The sequence below is a fragment of the Eptesicus fuscus genome, chromosome 18 (assembly GCF_027574615.1).
Source record: "Eptesicus fuscus isolate TK198812 chromosome 18, DD_ASM_mEF_20220401, whole genome shotgun sequence".
Classification (NCBI taxonomy): domain Eukaryota; kingdom Metazoa; phylum Chordata; class Mammalia; order Chiroptera; family Vespertilionidae; genus Eptesicus; species Eptesicus fuscus.
Window position 1 is genome coordinate 6,201,004 of NC_072490.1, and position 21,497 is coordinate 6,222,500.

General features: G+C 48.3%; 2 protein-coding genes and 1 non-coding gene across 3 annotated transcripts in view; all 3 read left to right on the plus strand.

Moving 5' to 3' along the window:
- The window catches only part of OXSR1 (oxidative stress responsive kinase 1), a 75,669-nt gene extending 69,939 nt beyond the window's left edge, over positions 1–5,730 (plus strand). Inside the window, exons 15-18 of the mRNA XM_008154895.3 lie at positions 1,776–1,828; positions 3,628–3,696; positions 4,801–4,865; positions 5,531–5,730. Coding sequence (XP_008153117.2) covers positions 1,776–1,828; positions 3,628–3,696; positions 4,801–4,865; positions 5,531–5,605 — 262 coding nt within the window. The 3' untranslated portion in view covers positions 5,606–5,730. The remainder of the gene's footprint in view (positions 1–1,775; positions 1,829–3,627; positions 3,697–4,800; positions 4,866–5,530) is intronic.
- A 4,065-nt stretch (positions 5,731–9,795) lies between these two features.
- Positions 9,796–9,944, plus strand: LOC114228641 (small nucleolar RNA SNORA57). Its single transcript, XR_003614774.1, has one exon. It is a non-coding gene; the product is annotated as a small nucleolar RNA SNORA57 (small nucleolar RNA).
- Positions 9,945–13,923: 3,979 nt separating this feature from the next.
- SLC22A13 (solute carrier family 22 member 13) overlaps positions 13,924–21,497 on the plus strand; it is a 9,593-nt gene continuing 2,019 nt past the window's right edge. The window contains exons 1-10 of the mRNA XM_008157210.3: positions 13,924–14,301; positions 16,928–17,031; positions 18,331–18,485; positions 18,703–18,871; positions 19,100–19,220; positions 19,302–19,396; positions 19,609–19,823; positions 20,006–20,114; positions 20,646–20,861; positions 21,107–21,497. The exon at positions 21,107–21,497 is cut by the window's right edge and continues 2,019 nt beyond it. Coding sequence (XP_008155432.1) covers positions 13,924–14,301; positions 16,928–17,031; positions 18,331–18,485; positions 18,703–18,871; positions 19,100–19,220; positions 19,302–19,396; positions 19,609–19,823; positions 20,006–20,114; positions 20,646–20,861; positions 21,107–21,200 — 1,656 coding nt within the window. The 3' untranslated portion in view covers positions 21,201–21,497. The remainder of the gene's footprint in view (positions 14,302–16,927; positions 17,032–18,330; positions 18,486–18,702; positions 18,872–19,099; positions 19,221–19,301; positions 19,397–19,608; positions 19,824–20,005; positions 20,115–20,645; positions 20,862–21,106) is intronic.

A 21,497-nucleotide genomic window follows, 5' to 3' on the forward strand; every position in this document is an offset into this window, starting at 1 on the left:
AAGTCTCTTTCTACTCATAAATGCACTTTTAAAAATGTCTTTATTTTTCTTTATTGATGGGGGTGAGGGGAGAAAGAGAGAGAGGTTTTTTTGTTCCACTTATTTATGCATTCATTAGTTGATTCCTGTTTGTACCCTGACTGGAGATTGAACCTGCAACCTGGTGTATTAGGATGACACTCTGACCAACTGAGCTACCTGGCCAGGGCTGAAAACAATTTAGCTTTAGAAGCATCACATGAGATGGCTCAGGCCTTCTTAAACTCTACCAGTATAACACTTTGAAAAGACTTTCACTAAGTGATATTGACTCATTCCTCCTTCCACATATGAATTCCTAGTCATCCTCTTGGTATGACCATAATTAGAGATAGAGGTAAGCAAGAGCTGTTGGGAGAATGTTTTGATTTTACCATTCAGAGCAATGAAATTATGCCATAAATGTGAGGAAAGCAGATCTGGTTACCTTTTCTTTACAAAAGCCTACGCAGTGTACCCTATCTCATCTCAAATAGTTCTGAATTAATAGAGTGTCTTAGTAATCTCATCCTACTTTAATTGTACTTAGAGAATACCACTTGTCTCTTTTTGAAAATGTGTTATGCTGCCTTATAGCAGTCAGTAGACAGTACAAAACTTCTATTTGACATGTGCTTCAGGAAGGTGAAGATACTCGTAAGTGATGCAGTTAGGTTTTTTAATGGACTATGTTGTAGTCCTGTTTATGGAGGAGGGGGCTAGATTCTTATTCTCTCTGATGAAGACTTTGAGGTTAGACGACAAAAGAGTTTTAGATCAGAGCATATTATTGTCTTTAAAGGTGTTGGTGCTTGACATGTCAGTTAAATCACTAGTGATGCTAAATGTTTGATCTACTTTGAATCAGCTTGCAGAAAGAACAGATTGAACAATTATGCAGCCAACAGACTATATATATATATATATATATATATGTATATATATATATATATATACACACATATATATACACACACATATATATATATATATATATATATATACACACATATATATACACACACATATATATATATATATATATATATATATATATATATATATATATATATAGTCACTCTTAGCTACTGAGGAAGAATATGGAGAAAAGAGAAAATGAAATGCCTGACTTGATAATCAAGTCTGGGTTGGAAGTTGATTTGGATTATGTACTAACATAGCTAAAAACAAATTTCAGGTAGAGTGTAAGTCTGGATGCAGGGTGCGGAGAAGGCGGTGCAAGGGATGAAATCATGTGTGGGCAGGTTGTGTTGGGGATGAGTAGCTGTATTTTAAGCACAATTTCAGGAAACTTCTCAAGTATTTGTCAAATAGCCCTAAGCCCTCTGCATTGTTTAGATAAAATGGTTTTGGGTCCTAAGTGATCAGACATATCTGCTGTTGACATAATGTTCTAATTTCTCCACCTTTAACCAGAACGTCCAGGGAGCCTGGTTAATTTCAGTGCACAGTATACGTGGTGTGTGTAACTTTTCCTTGCCAGTCACATATTAGAATCTGTGGAGTCATATGTTAACTCTTTGCCGATATGGGCCCAGTTGTTTTCCCATCTCCTTGGACTGCCCAAATCCTACCCACCCATTAAAACTTCTGATTTTTTTTTCTTATCTCATTAGGACTAATCATATGAGCTTTGGGAACAAGACAATCTTGAGGCACAGCTTTCCTAATATATGTTGACAGAGTCTGTGTGCGTAAATTCAGAAATTGATTTTATACATTCTGTTTTTTCATAGGAATTCCAAAAAAGAACTAAATGATATTCGATTCGAATTTACTCCTGGGAGAGGTGAGTCATCAAAAAAGGGGAAATAAAACAACTGCTACTTTGTTTAATGAGAGGTGTTGTGAAGTTTTGTCCTTGAAATATGTTTTGCTATGTTAAAGGATGATAAAAACATTTCTGATTTAAAAGGGTTTGGGGCATATGAATAAAATAATGCACTTTGTTTCTACCAACCTCATTTAGGAAATCTAGTGCAGGTGACCCCTGAATAGCATGGGTTTGAACTGCGTGGGTTGCTTATGCACAGATTTTTCAGTGAATACTGTAAATGCATTTTGTCTTCCTTATAATTTTCTTAATAACATTTTCTTTCTCTACTTTATTATTAGACTGCAGCATATAATACATGTTACATACAAAATATGTATTACTTATCTGTTTATGTTATTGGTAAGGCTTCCAGTCAACAGTAGGCTATTAGTAGTTAAGTTGTGGGGGTAGTCCAGAATTTCCCACTGCACTGGTGGTCAGAGCCCCTACCCTACCCCCATGTTGTTCAGTGGTCATCTATATAAAACAAACAGTAATTGGTATAGTTCTAATTTTCTGTTACTGTTGGCCAGACTTGTGCTCTGATAATGTACATTATCTCATTAAATTCTCAAAACAACTCCCTACATAAAGATTACTACCCACATTGTATGCATGATGAAATCAAGAAGACAGGTGAAGTAACTTGGCTAGGAAGAGGCGTAGCTGGAATTCAAACCCAGATCTGTCAGAGGCAAAGTTCTTGCTCTTATCACTGGACATGGTTATACTCCTGACAATGAAGAACGAAACGAGGCTTCCAGACTCATCTCTCCCAAGGCTGAAATTGAGCCTGTCGTGCAGAGTTTCTGGCCATGAACTTCACCCTGGAACATGGCTTATTGCCTTTGTTACTCAGGGTACAGATTTGGGGAGTGGCCAGCAGCAACAGATACCTGTCCTTTGTGCCACGTTTAACCTTCTTGCTGCCTCATATCATAGGCAACTAACTATCGAAGAGAGTAGATGCAGATGCACAGAGGGGTAGTCGCTCTACTTTTTAAAAACCAGGCAGAGTCACATACTCAAGAACTAATTCAAATTGCTGGTCGTCTGCACAGGTGTGTGCACATCCCTCCCAAGGTCCCCCTGTCCCCTCTGAGGGGCTCAGGGTTCAGCCCTTGGGAGAGAGCATCATGACTCAGTTGGGGGTGAGGGTAATTAAGGATACTGTGTCTTCATCTTTTTAGTTTCTCATTACAATTGCTCAGATTATAGCACCCAAAATAATTAGCTATGAAGAAAAGCCATCATCATCATCATAAAAGATTTCAGCTGAATCTTTTATTGAAATGGGAGTTTGATCCAATATCCCAAAAACAAGATATTGCATTTTATTTTTTTCAAGATTTAGTTGAGAGAGAAAAAAATCCCTGTTTTATTAGCCCTGGGGATGTTGCAGGTTCGCCATCGAGTCTCAGAGCTCAGGAGGCACAGGCCAGGGCTGCCCTTGGGCCAGGAGTTTCCTCAGCAGCATCCCTGTCAGGTGCTGTCCCATTGAAAAGACACCATTATTGAGAAAATTACCTTTACCTTGAGCTCACATTTGCTATCTGGTTGTATTGGTTTTGCCCTCTAGCTAGACCTGTGAGAATTCTTCAGTTGAGGTCATCTCAGTGGTTGAACCTCCATGTGGGGAGGAAGACCTCCCTCCACCTGCCTTCTTGGTTCTGTAGATTTGGCAGCTGAGGTCTGGCAGTGCCAGCACCTGCTCGGAGAGTTAGCAATGACATGCGGCACGAGAAACGGAGCACTCTGCTTTGTCCTTGCAGATACAGCGGAGGGCGTCTCTCAGGAACTCATCTCTGCTGGCCTGGTCGATGGAAGGGATTTGGTCATAGGTAACTCCGCTCCGCTCTGCCCTGTCCCCTGTCTCTGTCTGTGTACTTAGGACCAAGAAAACCAGGCTTTGATTCCATGGAGCATATCAGTGGTTCTTGGAATGGTTCTTGGCTTGGCTGAAATAACAAGTATTGGGGACAGATCCTTACAAAAAAGAAAATTTCACTCCTGAGTTTGCTTTGTGACCTTTGGTGATAGTGAAAAGCCCACCCAGGTCCCTGGGAGACTGGTAGAAGTGATGACAAAAATTACAAGTTAAATGAGGACAAATATGTGATACCTTAATCAATGAAGAAATTTTTTAAAAAAATTACAAGTTAAAATAAGCTTGGCCATGTCTAATCCATTTTGGAGGATGAGCGCTACCCTTGTGGAGCTAAGAGGTAAGCAGAAATCTTTAGAGTTAGTCCTAGAAAAAGCAGGCAGTAAGAAAATGCACAGTCAGGCCATAGGTACGGATTACTGAAGGGAAAGACCAATGTGTAGGGCAAATCAGTAAAGGTTTTCTGTAAAGGGCCAGACAGTAATAGTTTAGGCTTCGTGGGTCATGTACAACCTCTCTTTTTTAAACATTCTTAGCTCACAGGCAGAACAGAAACAGGCCCCGGGCATAGTTTGAATAGGCCAGTGGTCGGCAAACTCATTAGTCAACAGAGCCAAATATCAAAAGTACAACGATTGAAATTTCTTTTGAGAGCCAAATTTTTTAAACTTAAACTTCTTCTAACGCCACTTCTTCAAAATAGACTCACCCAGGCCATGGTATTTTGTGGAAAAGCCACACTCAAGGGGCCAAAGAGCCGCATGTGGCTCGCGAGCCGCAGTTTGCCGACCACTGGAATAGGCAGATCATTCCTATTTAACCTGAATGTCTTTCCTAAGTTAATACAGCATCTTAAAGAAAGTTCATTTGACAATGATTTGAGATTTATTTGTGCTGCTTGGAGTTGAGTTTAAAAGATACTTTCCTTTCGGGAGTGATGAAACTTTCCGTTTCCATTTTAATTGTACATAGAAGATTAAAAACTACCATTTAAGTTCTTAAAATATGGTTGAAAATGCATCGATTAAGCTCATTACTTTTTCTGTTTGTTTAATTACAGTGGCAGCTAATTTACAGAAAATTGTGGAAGAACCGCAGTCGAATCGATCTGTCACTTTCAAACTGGTATTCGTCTCCTCCTCCTTATTAAACCACCTTCCTTTTTACACACCAGTAGCCCCTGCAGACCAGCTTCCATATTCTCTGGGTGATGAGAATTTTACTTTTATTTATTTATTTAAATATGTTTTTATTGATTTTAGAGAGAGGAAGGGAAAAGGAAAGAGAGGAGAGAGAAAAACATCGATGTGAGAGAGAAACATCAATCAGCTGCCTCCTGCACACACCCCAACGGGGATGGTGCCCTCAACCTGGACATGTGCCCTGACTGGGAATTGAACCGGTGACCTTTCAGTGCACAGGATAATGCTCATCAACTGAGCCACACTGGCCAGGGCTGGGTGATGAGAATTTTAAAATATCGTGGATTGTGTTCATTTAGCCACCCCCCCAAGGCCCTAGGCTGAAGTCTCCCTTTGAGTGGCCCCCTCTTTCTCTGCCCTCCCAGGAAACCTCCTACCCCAGGCCCTTGACTGTGCTCAGGAGAGATTGGGAGCTAATTTGACTCCAGCCCCATCCTTTCTGGAAGAGATACCTTCATCTGCCTTCTGTTTGTATCCCACGGACCGATCCCCTACTGCCTGCATTCCCACAATCCCCATATCAGTTTTAATTGCTACCTGTACTTTGTTTATAAATAGCCACAGCTTCTCATTTTGTTTGGTTCTTAGGCATCTGGTGTCGAAGGCTCGGATATTCCCGATGATGGTAAACTAATAGGATTTGCCCAGCTCAGCATCAGCTAAATCACAGCCCTGGACTAGGAGGCCTCAGAAGATCCCACACATACATATCTCTGTTACTTCTGTTGGCCTACACCCACTACTGCCAAAGAACCCAGCAGCAAACTTCCCAGCTAGGAGTGTTCGAGGTCTTTATGTTCGTCCTGCCATCATTCCCCGCTTTCCCACAGGGAAAGAAAAGTTGGATCACTAGTGGCCAGCATCCCTTTACAGAGTTCCGTTAGTCAACTTACATGTCCCTTATCTCCCTCCATCCTCGAAGTGGCCGCGCGCCTCAGCCCAGGAGGAGATCTTTCAGCTCGTCTTGCCTTACTCCATTGATGGCGCTGGGTGGGAAGCAGCAGCTGTATGGGGCTTCCTCGTGCTGCCTCTTTCCCACACCTGGCAGGCTGTGGGCACCTTGGGCTGTCTCTTCACCCACTGACGTAGCAATTACAAGTTGATTGTTCAGCTGGAGCCCAGAGAATTTAATTTAGGGATTTTATTTTAATCTGATGTGAATTCTAGCAACCTTTGTTAGGAAAAAGCACAGCCTCAGATGGAGGCAGCCTAAACTGTCTTCTAGTTTTGTTCATGATGTTTCTAAGCGTTTTGCTGAAGCTGCTCTCAGGCACCCTCTTCATTATTCCCTCCAGAAAGGGTCGCTAGCCTTAACTTCAGCTGGTGCAAAACATCTGACTGTCGTCGAACTTCAGCCATCGGATCCTTCAAAGTGGAACTTTGAACTGTTTTTAGAGAAAATATCAAGTATTGGCTTGTTAAAGTGAATTTTCCCAGCAGTGGTTTTTGGGCAGAAAAAAAAAAATCATAACTCATATCATTGTGGAAGTTATTTATTTTCAGAATTTAAAAAATTAAATTGAAGAAAAACTGCTCCTCAATCCTCCCATGAAAATCAGTTAGCCTGGCCTCCCAGTCCTGAGGAAACGCAAGGCTGAGATTTCTACAGCAATAACGGAGACCACCCTGGGCGGGAGGACCTCACTGCCCCTCGCCTGCACTGACCCTCTGGGGGGCGTCCGCACTGCAGTGCACTGACCCTGGCCCAAGGCAGAGCGTGAAACCACATGTGCCGCGACTTAGGATTTCTCACTAGACAGTATTCATTTGATTTTCTACAGAAATAATGTAAATTATTCTTTAGGTTTTAAAAAAGAGCACTCATAATGCAATTTGTGAATAATCAGTGGGGTTGATTTTTTTTTTCCTACTGTTTCACAGTCAGCCTTTGTCTAACTGCAAAGAGCCCTAACACGTTTTGTATATGAAAGGGATCCTCAATCTGGCCTTAACACCACACACACACAGGGGCTTTGGCCTGGGAAGAGGGGAGAGCTGCCTGGTTTTCTCTTGGAGTTCTCAAGGCTCTCCCTACAGGTGACTTGTCACAGTTCTTGTTTCATCCGGAGCTTGTAGTTTTAGTCACAGGCTTTCTTAGCCTACCCTGGATGCAAAGGCATGTTGGGAAAGGGGCGGATGTTGGGGAGTAGGAGAGAGGATGGGTTTGAGACGGGGGCTGGGAAGAATGTAGATTACAGATCAGACACCAAAGTCCATGGTCCAAGCAGGCTTGTTAATGGGAGGGAGCCTGCTGAGCCTGGAGAGAGGAAAGAAGGTTGATCAGCTTGCTGGGAAAATATTTACCTTTTTTCTTTTTTTTTAAATGTATTTATTTTTTTTTTTTTAGAGGCAGGTAGAAGGAATAAAGATAGGGAGGTAGGAATAAGTTTGAAAAAGAGGTAGTGTCCTCTTTGGCGCAAGACTAGTAGCTTACCTAGAGTCTGTGTTTTGGTGTCCAATAAGCCCATCATAACCTACTTATTTATGAGGCCAAAAGGTGTGGCATCTCTGTTGCAGCTTTCTGTTTGTAGGCGATTAAAGCCCAGGCCGGGGGTAAGCGGCAGCCCACCCTCCTGCTCAGTGTCTCCAGCAGCCATTACCTTCGGACGGCAGTGGGACAAGCACGGCAGTAGAAGTGGGCTGGGGCGTTCTCTTTCCTTCCAGTTCCTTGTTTGCCCTGCTGGGAATTGGGAGTCACCAAGCTGCAGGACAGCGGGAGTTCTTCTGCATGCTGTATGGCGGACTCCCTTGCTGCCTTGCGCAGTGATGCTGAGAGAATAAGTGAACAGAAACTTCCCAGGTGGGACAGCACGTGACCTAGGGAGAGACCTCCCTCCTTTCCGGGAGTGGTGGGTGGTTCAGGGGGCACCCCTTTCCTGAGGTCCCCAGGATTCCCTGGTCCCTGTTGTAGGGACCGACTTCAGCACAAGGTAACCTGTGCCATTGCTGTTTGTGAAATGTATGGTGTTTCTAAATGACTGTTGGATTTGTTTGGGTTTTTTGCTTAAGTTTCGAACCAAATCCTAGAGCCAGCTGATACTGTTTAATAATCTGGAGGATAGAATAATAGTGTATCAATAAATGGAGGTTCCTCCTTACGACGTGTGCTAGATTATGGAAGATGTAAAATATTTGACTCACCCCCCCCCCTTTTTTTGACTTTGTATTTTGCTGCATGTTTCCTTCATTTTTAATCAATAAAGAGTAAATTGTCTGTGGTGGAATATTTAGTGGCGGTGACTTGGGGGGAATGGGGAGTGGGTCAGCGAGTCTCTACTATAATTTTTCTTCCAAATGCAGAAAAGCAAAAGTGCACATAAAGGTTAAATAAAGTGTGTGATCTACAAAATCTTTGTAAACATGGGAAAACTGAAATCCCAAATGGGAGAGAGAGCGAGAGAGAAGATTCACTCAAAGAAATTTGGCAGAATGGGATTGGGAACTCCATGTACTGATCTTTTCTGACTGATTCTACTTGTGGATGTGGGCAGGGGAAAGATGCTTGATTCAAGCTCGTGGGAGTTCCTTTTGGAAAGTTCAGAGCAGGGCTGACCTTGTCTCCATTTGGCTTTGATACCTTAGTATTGCAATGGTGGGGTTTCATAGAAGATTCTAGGCCTCTCCATTCCTCTGCCTCCTGGATAAGTAATCTCCCTGAGCAACATCCCTTCCCGGGAAGGTAGCCTTTGACCAATGATAGGACTGCTTGTGGGTCTTGGTAATCTAGAGCTCATGTCCTGGAATTGGCCGTATCAGATCTGATAAGAGTGGACTCTGACTATTGGGAGCAGAGAGGAGGTGCTGGTTACTCAAAAGTGACCATGGCGTGTGTGGGACGGGCTCAGCAACAGCAGCACCCCTCCACTCGCCCCTTCTCTCTAACACGGTCAGATCTTGTCAAGAGAGAGGAGTGATGACCAGTGCAGCCGTTTACAGATCCTTTCTTTTGGCCACCTCATCTACCCCTTTATTTTTTAGAGAAGTTTTATTTTCATAGCAAAATTGAACATAAAGTATAGAGTTCCCATATACTCCCTGAATCCATATAAACTTCCCCGCTATCAACATCCTGCACCAGAGTAGTAAGTACATTTATTGCAGTCGATGAACCTACATTGATAAGTTATTATCACTCAAAGTCCAGATTCACTTTCTGTTGTACATTCAGTGGGTTTGGACAAATGTGTAGACATGTATCCATCGTTACAGTATTGTACAGAATAGTTTCACTGCCCTGAAAGCCTCTGTATTCTGCCTGTTCATTCCTCTCTCCCCTCGAGTCCCTGGCAACTGGTGATCTTTTTACTGTTTCCATACTTTTGCCTTTTACAGAATGTCATATAGTTAGGATCATACAGTATTTAGCCTTTTCAGAATGACTTCCTTCACCTAGTCATATGCATTTAAGGTTTCTCCATGTCTTTTCATGGCTTGTTAGCCCATTTATTTTTAGCACTAAATAATGTTCCATGTCTGGATGTGTCACAGTTTATTAATCCATTCACCTGCTGGTTGCTTCTAAGTCTGGGCAGTTATGGATAAAACTGCAATGAACATTCATTTTGTGTGGATATAAATTTTCAACTCCTTTGGATAAATATCAAAGAACCCAGGTGTGGACTGTATGGTAAGAAAGAGTATGTCTAGTTTTGTGAGAAGTCACCAGCTGTCTTCCAAAGTGGCTATACCATTTTAAATTCTCACCAGTGAATATAGTTTTTGTCCTCATACATGTGTGTAATGGTATCACTTTTTAATTTGCAATTCCCTAATGACAATCTTGAACATCTTTTTATTTGTTTATTTGCTATGTGAATGTTCTTTTTTTAAAAAAAAAAAAAAAAAAAGGTAACCCTCCTCTTCTTGGCGGGGTTCGGGCGTGCGGTCCCGGTCCCCGTAATGTATGGAGGCAGAGGGAGAGGGCTCCGGCCCCCTCGGCGTCATGTCTTCGGTGCCGGCGGTTTCCAGTCTGCCGGTTCTATCCTCAAGCGCCGGGACACGGGTAATAAATAAATAAATAAATAAATAAATAAATAAATAAATTTATTGATTTCAGAGAGCAAGGAAAGGGAGAGAGAGAGAGAGAGAGAGAGAGAGAGAGAGAGAGAGAGAGAGAGAAACATCAATGATGAGAGAGAATCATTGATTAGCTGCCTCCTGCACACCCCCCACTGGGGATTGGGCCCTCATTGGGGATCGTCCCGCAACCCGGGCATGTGCCCCTACTGGAATCGAACCTGGGATCCTTCAGTCCAATGGCTGACACTCTATCCACCCAGCCAAACCAGCTAGGGCTGAATATATTCTTTGGTGAGGTGGCTGTTAAAGTTTTAAGGCCATTTTTAACCAGGTTGTTCATTTGCTTATTGTTCACTTTTAAGAGTTCTTTGTCTATTTTGGATAATGGATCTTTATCAGATATCTCTTTTGCAAATACTGTTTTCCAGTCTGTGGCATGTCTTCTCATTCTCCTAACAGTGTTTTTTGCAGAGCTTAAGGTTTTAATTTAAATGAAGTCCAGCTTATCAATTCTTTCTTTCATGGATTATGCTTTTGATGCTGTACCTAAGAGTTCATTACCATACCTAATGTGTAGATTTTTGCCTGTGTAATCTTCTAAGAGTTGTATAGTTTTGCAGTTTGCATTTTGGTCTATGATCCACTTTGAGTTGATTTTTGTGAGGAGTATAGGCCTGTGTCTAGATTTTTTGTTTTTATTTTTACCTTTGGATGTCCAGTTGTTTTACCACCATTTATTGAAAAGACTACCTTTATTTTGTATTTGCTCTTTTGTCAAAGATCAGTTAAATCTGTGAGTCTATTTCTAAGGTCTGTATTATGTTCCATTTATCTATTTGTATATTCTTTTGCTAATACCACACTGTCTTGAGTATTGTAACTTTATAGTAAGTTTTGATGTCAAGAATTGAGAGTCCTCTGACTTAGTTCTTCAATATTGTGTTGGCTATTCTGGCTCTTTGGCCTCTCTCCATAAACTTTAGCATCAGCTTGTCAATTTTCACAAAATAACTTGCTGGGATTTTTATTGGGATTGTGTTTAATTACTACATCAAGTCGAGACGAACTGACATCTTGACAATATTGAGTCTTCCTATCCATGAACATAGACTATCTCCCTTTATTTAGTTTTTTGTTGTTTTTCTTCATCAGAGTTTTGTAATTTTCCTCATACAGATCTTGTACGTGCTTTGTTAGCTTTATACTAGTACTGGAAGCCCAGTGCACAAATTTGTTGACGGGTGGGGTCTGGCTGCCCCGCCTCAATGGGGGCTGATCGGGCCAGGCCGGTGGGGGGGAGGGGCTGCAGGAGGTTGGCTGGCTGGCCCCACCCCCGATCCACCTGGGGCCAGCAGGGGGAGGGGCCGCCGCCCAATCGGGCCAGTTGGCTGGCCACAGTGCACGTCATAGTGACCAGTTGTTCTGGACATTCTGGTCATTCCAGCATTCCAGTCGCTTGGCTTTTATATATATAGATTTCATCTTTGGGTACTAATGTAAATGGCACTGTTTTTCATTTCAAACTCCACTTGTTTATTGTTGGTAGATAGGAAAGTGGTAGCTTTTCTGTATTAACCTTATATCCTGCAACCTTACTATAATCACGTATTAGTTCTAGAAGCATTATGTTGATTCTTTTGGGTTTTTCATATGTCATCGGCAAATAAAGACAATTTTTTTCCTTCCCAATATGTATATCTTTTGTTTCCTTTTCTTGTACTATTGAATTATCTAGGTTGTTCAGTATAATGTTGAAAAGCACAGGTGAGGGGAGATGTCCCTGCCATGTTGCTGAAAAGGTTCTAGTTTCTCATCATTAAGCATGATGTTAGTTGTGGGCTTTTTGTACATGTTCCTTATCAAGTTGAGGAGGTTACCTCTAGGCCTAGTTTGCTGAACGTTTTTATCATGAATAGTATTAGATTTTGTCAAATGCTTTTTCTGCATTGTTGATGTGATCATGTTCTTCCTAAGCCTGCTGATGAGAAGGATGACATTTCATTTTCATATGTTGAACCGGCATTGCATACCTGGGATAAATCTCACTGGGCCGAGGGATAATATTCTTTTTATACATTGTTGGAATCAAGTTACTGATATTTTGCTGAGGATTTTTAGCATCTCTTTTCATGAGAGACACTGCCTGGTGGGGAGTTTGGGATGGGCGGTAAAGAGGAAAGGGCTCTCCTTATACAGCGTCTTGTACCCTTACTCTGCTTTCCATGGTCTGCCTTGCCTTGACCTGCTGTACATGCTGACTGGTTAACAGACATCCTGAGGCTGTGCCAGACAGGTGCCAGATAGGTGCAGGCACACTATATCCAGGACTTCCCTGTACAACCTGGCTTCCTCGTATTCCTTTCACCCACATTCCTCTACCTATCTCTTAAAATCGTTCAAAACTGAAAACATACAAAGGCTTTCTGATGCATACACAAGCAAAGATGTGAATGTGTGTGCATATGTACACATGTATTTTTTTCCTATCCTCTTTAATCCATCATTCCCTAGCTCCCATGACTGAACTAGACTCCTTCCAAGACCTGGGTCTTCATCCGGTAAGACTTCTCCCTGGGGGTAAAAGATGGGGGCTTTTGTCTTTGGGAGATTCCTCTTTGAAGTCCTGCCTTTGTTAGTCCCACAGCTGGGGCCTGTGATGGAGAGACTTGGTCCTGTGTTCTTTTGTTGTCACTCAGATTTCCTAGGATCGCTGTGACTACTCTGGGCATTTGCATTTTTTTTAATTTGTTTTAATTGTGTTTGTGATTGATTCCTTGATTAGATATCAAAATGTAGCTCTTGGCTCCTCCGTAATTGCTTTCTATTCTTTTTTTCCCCATTTTTTTATTAAGGTATTATATGTGTACATATCTTACCATTGCCCCTCTTCCCCACTCCCATACATGCCCTCACCCCCCAGAGTTTTGCGTCCATTGGTTGTGCTTATATGCATGCATACAAGTCCTTTGGTTGATCTCTTATCTCCCCTACCTCTCCCTAACCTTCTTGCTGTAATTTGACAGTCTGTTTGATGCTTTACTGCCTCTGTATCTATCTTTTTGTTCATCAGTTTATAATGTTCTTTATTATCCACAAATGAGTGAAATCATGAGGTATTTTTTTTCATTGACTGGCTTATTTCACTTAGCATAATGCTCTCCAGTTCCATCCAGGTCCTGCAAATGGTAAGAATTCCTTCTTTTTTATGGCAGCATAGTATTCCATTGTGTAGATGTACCATAGTTTTCTGATCCAGTCATCTGCTGACGGGCACCGAGGCTGTTTCCAGATCTTAGCTATTCTTGAATTGTCTTCATTGCTGAAAATGAAAAGCTTTTATGCCCTTGGTGGCTCTCCTGACCTCCGTGCTGCCTTGGGATTGACTGGTGTTACATATCACCAGTACCAGGACCCACAGGAGAAAGGGGATGATCGTGGTCAAGAGGCTAGGCTGGTCCATGGACAGAGGTAATAAATCTGCAGGCTGGGTCCTTGCAGCTATCCTAGCTTACCCTGCTCAGCTAGTGTGGGCTGGTGGCTAAAGGGACTTCTGTGTCCCTTTGGGTATCGCAACTACTCTCAGAATGTGGATTCTGTTGTGATGAGAGGGGTTTGAACTGGGTTGTTCAGGATGTGGCTGTTGGCGGGGGTGTGGGGGTGCTGTATACTATATAATGTTTGGGTAAAGCTCTGTCCTGTGTGCTGGGCCTGGGAGGTTTCCTTGGTTCTTGTGATGCCAGTGTCTAATAAAACATCCTCTGATTCTGCAGGCCCGAGTGGACTATTTTTTTCATCATCCTCTATCCTTGACAGGGAGCTGAGGTGTGAAGGTGCAGCTGAGCGCGGCTGGGTTAAACATTAATGCCGCTGTTATCACAGCCAAGAGGAGCCAGGAACCCTGGGCCAAGGTGCATAGCTCTCTGCCGGCCTCAGGCTGAGGACGGACGTGCTGGCCAATAGACATGGCTCAGTTTTCCGAGGTCTTGACTGAAATAGGCGGCTTCGGTCGCTTTCAGGTGCAGCTGCTGCTGCTGCTGAGTGTCCCCAACCTCCTGAGCGCCTTCTATATGTTTGGCCAGGTCTTCATGGCCCTGGAGGAGCCCCACTACTGCTCAGTGCCCTGGGTCAAGAACCTTACCTTCAACCTGAGTGCTGCCGAGCAGCTGAACCTGAGCGTGCCCCTGGATGCTGCGGGCAACCCCGAGCCCTGCCGCATGTTCCTGCCGCCCCCCGACGGCGCCAGCCTGGAGGACATCCTCAGCCGCCGCTCCAATGAGACACAGCCTTGCGAGGCGGGCTGGGAGTATCCTGAAGACAGGCCCCTGTCCCTAAAGAATGAGGTAGGCTGCCTTTGGGGCTGTCTGTCCACTTGTTTGGGGTCTGTCACTCCCTCTGCCTTATGCTTTGCCCTCCATCCCCAGTGTGGCTGCCTTTGTCTTGCCCTTATGCCTGAATGATTAACCATGGATAGGCCTCTTTGTCTTTTTGCCAATTACCCTGTTTTTCTCTTTGTCCTCTGCCTCTAGGCCCGTCTACCTCTCCATCCATTTCCTCTGCCCGTCCATCCGTCCGTCCATTTTTGCCTGCTCTTTTGTCTGTCCTTGCCTGTCTGCCCAATCGCCTGCCTTTCTTCCTATTCCCTCCTGTTTTTCTGTCTGTATCCCTTTCCCTCCCTTGTTCTCAGTCTGCGCCTGCGTGTGCCCCTGCGTACCCATCTTCCTGTGTTTTCCCAAAGCTACTCTCTGTCCTGTCCGCTCATCTGCCTTCCTGCTCACTTGCCTTGGCTTCCTACCTTTTGGCTTCTCTCTCCCGATCTCCTCCTGCTGACCTCTGGGATGCTGGAGGATGCCCCTGACTCTAGGACTTGTCCTGTTGAGTTCAGATCATTCGTTCTTGCTCAATTCATTCTCCCGGAGGGACCCAGACAGAGAACAGAAAGATCCCCTCTCCAGCCACCTCTGATTAAGAAGACCCCTCGGAAAGCATCTTGGCCCACACCTTTCTTCCTAGATGGCGGAATGGGTCTCAGAGTGGGGGTGGGACTTTGCCAGGATGGCATCATGGACTGGCCATGGGCCTGGGACCCACGCGGCTCCTGCTGCCAGTGCCCTGCAGTGGGATGGGGGAGGAGGGGGAAACGCCTGAGATGATCAGCGCAGCTCTCACCTTCATGGTGGCAAACCTGAGCCGTCATGAAGGACGCAATCTGGAATCCAGAAATTAAACATTTATTTTCCCCCAATGGGTAAAAAACATTTCTTTCTTAAAGCTCTCAGAGGACAGTGTTTTACCCAAACTCTCACTTTTTAATATGTGACCCTAAAGCTGCCCCAGAACCCTGGCGCCTGAGGATGTGTTTTTCAGTCTTCGTCTGGCCGCCCCCCTCATCCCACCCACAGGGAGAAGACACCCATGCACTCCCCAGCCTCTGGACCTCGTCCAGCTAGCCCAGTCCACCCCTCCCTGGCCTCCCATCTCCCCAGCATCACCCCATCCCAGGTTCCGGCCTTCACCGCCTCAGATGCTGTGGGGTGTGCCCGCCTCTCCACGTGCTCATGAACTCCGCCAGGCGGCCAAACAGCACCACCCTTAACGCAGGCAAACATCCAGATGGCTTAAAGCCACCCCTTGCCGTTGTTCACAGCCTGTGCAGACTGTCCTTGGGGTTTTATTCAACCAAAGATCCCTGAGTATGAACTGGGGGGGACAGTCAGACGGGGAGGCACCCTGCTCCCTCTGCGATTGCCCCTGATGCTCAGGGGAAGCCCTGGGCTCCTCACTCGGGGAGAAAGGGTGGCTGGGCTCCGAGGCTAGGAGTTGCTTCCTCCTAATGAGGGAGGGCGACTTCTGAAGGAGTTGCTGTGTGAGCTGGGCCCCAAGGCACCAGAAAGGTGCCGCTGAGAAGACATTTGTGCGTGGAGTCAAGCTGTGTGCAGGGGGCACAGAACTCCCCGAGGGGCCCACAAATCAGTGGGGTCAGGGGTGATCACATGGACTTCCTGAGTGGGCACATTCAGTAGACATGTGTTCAGAGTTCCATGGACATGCATGTTATTCCTGGGGGTTTCCAGTCTGTCTGTGTGTCAGGTTCTCTCTGTGTGTCTCTGGGTGCATTGCCCCCACCTCCTTCCCCATCATGTGTGCATGTACCGGCTCTCCTCCATCCCAACTTCCTCCCCGCCTTAGTATTCTGACTGCCTGCGAATGAGGACAGCTTCCGGGGGGGGGGGGGGGGGGGCGGGGGGGGGAGGGGGAGATTTTTGCTTCTGCATGTGAGGACTTGGGAGGCCCGGGTGGGTCACAGGGGGTTCCTGGCTGTGAGGAAGGGCCCCCTTTGTCGGGGAGCAGCAGTTAGTGCTTCTGTCAGAGGTCCCCAAACTCTGCATCCTTAGCGTGTTGGTAATTTTCCTTGGCACCTCTAGATACCAAGAAATTCATAACCCTGCAAACAACTTAAGCATTTATGTTCTAATAATTCAATAGCTGTTTTTTTAAAAAATAAGACACAAATTAAAAGGACACATTTTTATTTAAAGAAACACAATTACTTACTAATAGGATGCCTGGGCCTATTGGGAATGGCACACCGTCTCAATCCTTGAACACCGCCACCCTCATGTTCGGATCCACATAGGTTTTCTCATGGGGCTTGCTTTTTCTCATAGCAATGGCCAAAAGCACAACTTCCCATAGATATGACGCCACTGAAAGGAAAGTAGCGTGACCTCATGTTGAAACAACCATCCTGAGCTAGTAGTTTATGTGATATCAGACAGATGTTGAGTATTATTGTATTTTCCTTCACTGGTTTAAATATCATGCTACACTCGGGTTCCCTGGAGTACCCTGACACACAGTTTGGGAACCGAGGGCACCTGCCGTGAGCCGTCTGTAGTGGGCAGCTTAGATGATAAAGGACTTGTCCCCATCTGCCCCTGGACTCATATCTGCCTGTGTCTGCCTCAGTTCAACTTGGTGTGTGATCAGAAGCACCTGAAGGAGACCTCACAGTCAGTGTACATGGCCGGGCTCCTCATTGGTGCTCTCATCTTTGGGCCCCTCTGTGACTGGTAAGAACCTCGACTGGTAAGCCCATCCCTTCCCTAGCCCATCCCTTTCCTACTCACCCCTTCCCTAGCCCATCCCTTCCCTAGCCCATCCCTTCCCTAGCCCACCCCTTCCCTACTCACCCCTTCCCTAGCCCATCCTTTCCCTAGCCCACCCCTTCCCTAGCCCATGCCTTCCCTACTCACTCCTTCCCTAGCCCATTCCTTCCCTACTCACTCCTTCCCTAGCCCATCCCTTCCCTAGCCCATCCCTTCCCTAGCCCATCCCTTTCCTACTCATCCCTTCCCTAGCCCACCCCTTCCCTACTCACCCCTTCCCTAACTCATCCCTTCCCTAGCCCATCCCTTTCCTACTCACCCCTTCCCTAGCCCATCCCTTCCCTTCCTCACCCCTTCCCTAGCCCATCCCTTCCCTAGCCCATCCCTTCCCTAGCCCATGCCTTCCCTAGCCCATTCCTTCCCTACTCACTCCTTCCCTAGCCCATCCCTTCCCTAGCCCATCCCTTTCCTACTCATCCCTTCCCTAGCCCACCCCTTCCCTACTCACCCCTTCCCTAGCCCATCCCTTCCCTAGCCCATGCCTTCCTTCCTCACCCCTTCCCTAGCCCATCCCTTCCCTAGCTCATCCCTTCCCTAGCCCATGCCTTCCCTAGCCCATTCCTTCCCTACTCACTCCTTCCCTAGCCCATCCCTTCCCTAGCCCATCCCTTTCCTACTCATCCCTTCCCTAGCCCACCCCTTCCCTACTCACCCCTTCCCTAGCTCATCCCTTCCCTACTCACCCCTTCCCTAGCCCATCCCTTCCCTTCCTCACCCCTTCCCTAGCCCATCCCTTCCCTTCCTCACCCCTTCCCTAGCCCATCCCTTCCCTAGCCCATCCCTTCCCTAGCCCATCCCTTTCCTACTCACCCCTTCCCTAGCCCATCCCTTCCCTTCCTCACCCCTTCCCTAGCCCATCCCTTCCCTTCCTCACCCCTTCCCTAGCCCATCCCTTCCCTTCCTCACCCCTTCCCTAGCCCATCCCTTCCCTAGCCCATGCCTTCCTTCCTCACCCCTTCCCTAGCCCATCCCTTCCCTAGCTCATCCCTTCCCTAGCCCATCCCTTCCCTATCCATTCCTTCCCTAGCCCACCCCTTCCCTAGCCCACCCCTTCCCTAGCGAACTTTAGGCACCAGCACAAGGACCTCAGGGTGGGACCGTGTGTCCACACACAGAGAGCCCAGGGCAGGGCTGGGTCTCCCTTTCTCCCCTCCCCTCAGAGATGCCCTCCCAGACCTGTCACCTGTCCCCTCTGTACCGTAGGATTGGTCGCAAAGCCAGCATCCTGATCCAGCTGCTGCTCTTCGCCATCATCGGCCTGGCCACGGCGTTTGTGCCCACCTTTGAGCTCTACATGGTCATGCGCTTCGCTGTGGCTACTGCCGTCGCTGGCTATGCCTTGACAAATGTCACCCTGCGTGAGTATCTGGCCTGCAGCCTTAGCCACAGGGTGAGGCCCTGGGGACTGGCCTCATTCCTAGACTGCCTCAGGGGGCCTTGCCAGGGCCCACACCTACAGGGGTCACCCCTGTGCTTCCTGGGCTGGGACTGAGGCCCCTGCCCGGACAGGGTGGCCTCTGGGGAGATGGGGAGTGTGAGGGCAGCGCCTGGCCCAGTCTCCGTCTCCGTTCACAGTTGCAGAGTGGGTGGGGCCCTCGCGGAGGACTCAGGCCGTGGTCCTGGCCCAGTGCGGCTTCTCCGTGGGGCAGATGGCCCTGGCAGGGCTCGCCTATGGCGTCCGTAACTGGCGGCTCTTTCAGATCGCTGGCGCCGCGCCCGTCTTGCTGCTCTTCTTCTACTTCTGGTGAGGAGGCACTTCCCAGAGCAAGCACGCTAGGTCAGCCGTGCTCCCACGGGGTTAGAGTGTAGCCTCACGTTCCTCCCATGGGACACTCAGGGACACGTCTGGGAGAGGGGGGACCTGCCCAGGGTATGGGGTTCAGTGTGCACTGGAACAGCCAGGGGGGTTTTGGGGCATTGGGGGGGCCTCTAGGACTTCGTGCCCCACACTCACACTGTTCCTGACCTGCAGGGCTCTGCCAGAATCTGCCCGCTGGCTCCTGGCCCGGGGGAGGGTTGAGGAGGCTAAACGAGCCATCCAGAAGGCCGCCTCGGTCAATCAGCGGAAACTCTCCCCAGAGCTGCTGAGCCAGGTACTCATGGCAGGGCCCCTCCTGCCCCTGATCTGACCCACAGGCCATCCTGCTGGCCCTCACTCGGCATCTTCCTCCCAGCTGGCCCCAGAGAAGACAGGCCCCTCGGGGAATGCCCTGGATCTGTTCAGACACCCCCAGCTCCGGAAAGTGACCCTGATTCTCTTCTGCGTCTGGTGAGGGCACTGGGACCCATGCCCCGCCCTGGTGTGTGTCACAGGGATGTGGGACAGTGGCTCTCTGGCTGGGATGGGCTGTGCGGGAATGACTGGGCCTCTCCCTGACTGTGCCACTCTCCTGCGGGACTTCTGGCCAAGTCAGGCCCCCTCTCTGAGTGTGATGGTGGCTCATCACCCAGAAGTGACAGGGACCCTTGGATACTTTGTAGGTTTGTGGACAGTCTGGGGTACTTTGGCCTGAGCCTCCAAGTGGGGGACTTTGGCCTGGACATCTACCTGACGCAGCTGATCTTCGGAGCCGTGGAGGTGCCCGCCCGCTACTCCAGCATCTTCATGATGCAGTGGTTCGGCCGCAGGTGGAGCCAGATGGGGACTCTGGTTCTGGGTGGCCTCATGTGTATCAGCATCATCTTCGTCCCTGCAGGTGCCTGGACTGGCTCTCCCCTGGCCCCACCCACCCTCACTCACCTGTGGCCAGAGGCCCATGGCTTCTCTTTCCAGAACGAGGGCTTCCCCGGGGTTAAGTGTTTGGGTAGATGGGGCGGGAGCAGGTCCCAGGGGATGGGCTGTCTCTCCTCCGTGTGGCTGACCAGCCTCCTTCACCAGACCTGCCCGTCGTGGGCACCGTGCTGGCCATCGTGGGGAAGTTCGCCACAGCGGCTGGATTTACCATCTCCTACGTCTACTCTGCTGAGCTCTTCCCCACCATCATCAGGTAAGGCTGCTGGCACCGTCCCCTCCTCTGCTCCCGAGACCCTGCTGTTGGCCATCCCTCCTCCGCCCTCGCCGCCATCCACAAATAGCTTTCGGGGTGGCTCTGGGCAGCCGTGCTGGGTGGGGGTCAGGGTATCTATAAATACAGTCCAGACCCAAGTTGTCCCAGGCTGGTGGAGGACAGGTAGAGAAGCGAGCCATGCCCCGGCCACGTCAGGGCTGCGCCATGGGTTACATCTAAGAATGAATGGCTCCGAAGGAGGAACCGTCAGGTGCAGGGAGGGGTACTCAGGAGGGCAGCCTTCGCCCTGAAGCTGGATAGATGGGCAGCGTAGCGCTGACAGAGAGGCCTGCAGGTGACAGCAGCCTTGGACTCTCAGGAGGAGGAAGACTGTAGGGCTGGATAAGCCTGGAGGCCCTGCAGGCCCGGGGTGCCAAACGGGGGTCTGGGCTCTCCCAAGGAAGTGTGCTGAGCTGGCGCTGCGGCCTGGCGTTGAGGCCGGGTCCCCAGCTGGCACTGGCCTCCCCGCAGGCAGACGGGCATGGGGCTGGTGGCCATCTTCTCGAGGATCGCGGGCATCCTCACGCCCCTGGTGATGCTGCTGGGCGACTACCATGAGGCCCTCCCGATGGTCATCTACGGCAGCCTCCCCATCGGGGCGGGCTTACTGTGTGCGCTGCTGCCCGAGACACGCGGCCAGGCCATGAAGGATACCATCCAGGACCTGGACCAGGGCCCCGAGCCGCGGTGAGCAGCCTGCTTTCTCTGCAGCCCGGGACCCTGGCTTCCCATCAGTGCCCTATCTCAAAAGCCCACGCCTCTGCCTCACCATCTGTCCACGGTCACTTACAGACCAATGAGGGGGTTTTAGGAACCATAAACATCTGACTGGCCTTGGGGTTAGATCCCCTCTACTCAGGGAAGGGTTGGGGAGGGACACTGCTATGGAGCCACTTCCGGGTCAGCCAGTGATGGCCTTTCACTCCCTCTAGGACTAAGAAGTTAGCGCCCGCAGAAAATGAAACGGGGGCCTCAGGAAGAGCTCCCAGCCCAGGGGAGGCCTCTGTGAGCAGCACGTCCTTCTGATCTCATCCCCTGGACACCGCGGGACCTGCGAGTAAGACTGGCTTTGCTGATGGAGGCAACACACCAGGACCCGACTCTGCACCAGCACCCACTGCCCACCCACTCCCAGAGGCAGCTGGGACCGGGCCTCTCTCCTTCCATCACCTTTCTTATCCCTTGAGCCCCACCCCCAACACCCTCTTCTGGGTCAGGGTCTTAGTTGTGACTTGCCCTCCATCACATAGTCTTGTGGGAGGTACAGCTCACCGGACCCCCTCCATCTCTATGGCGCCTAGAGGTGGTGGTAGGTGCTGGGCC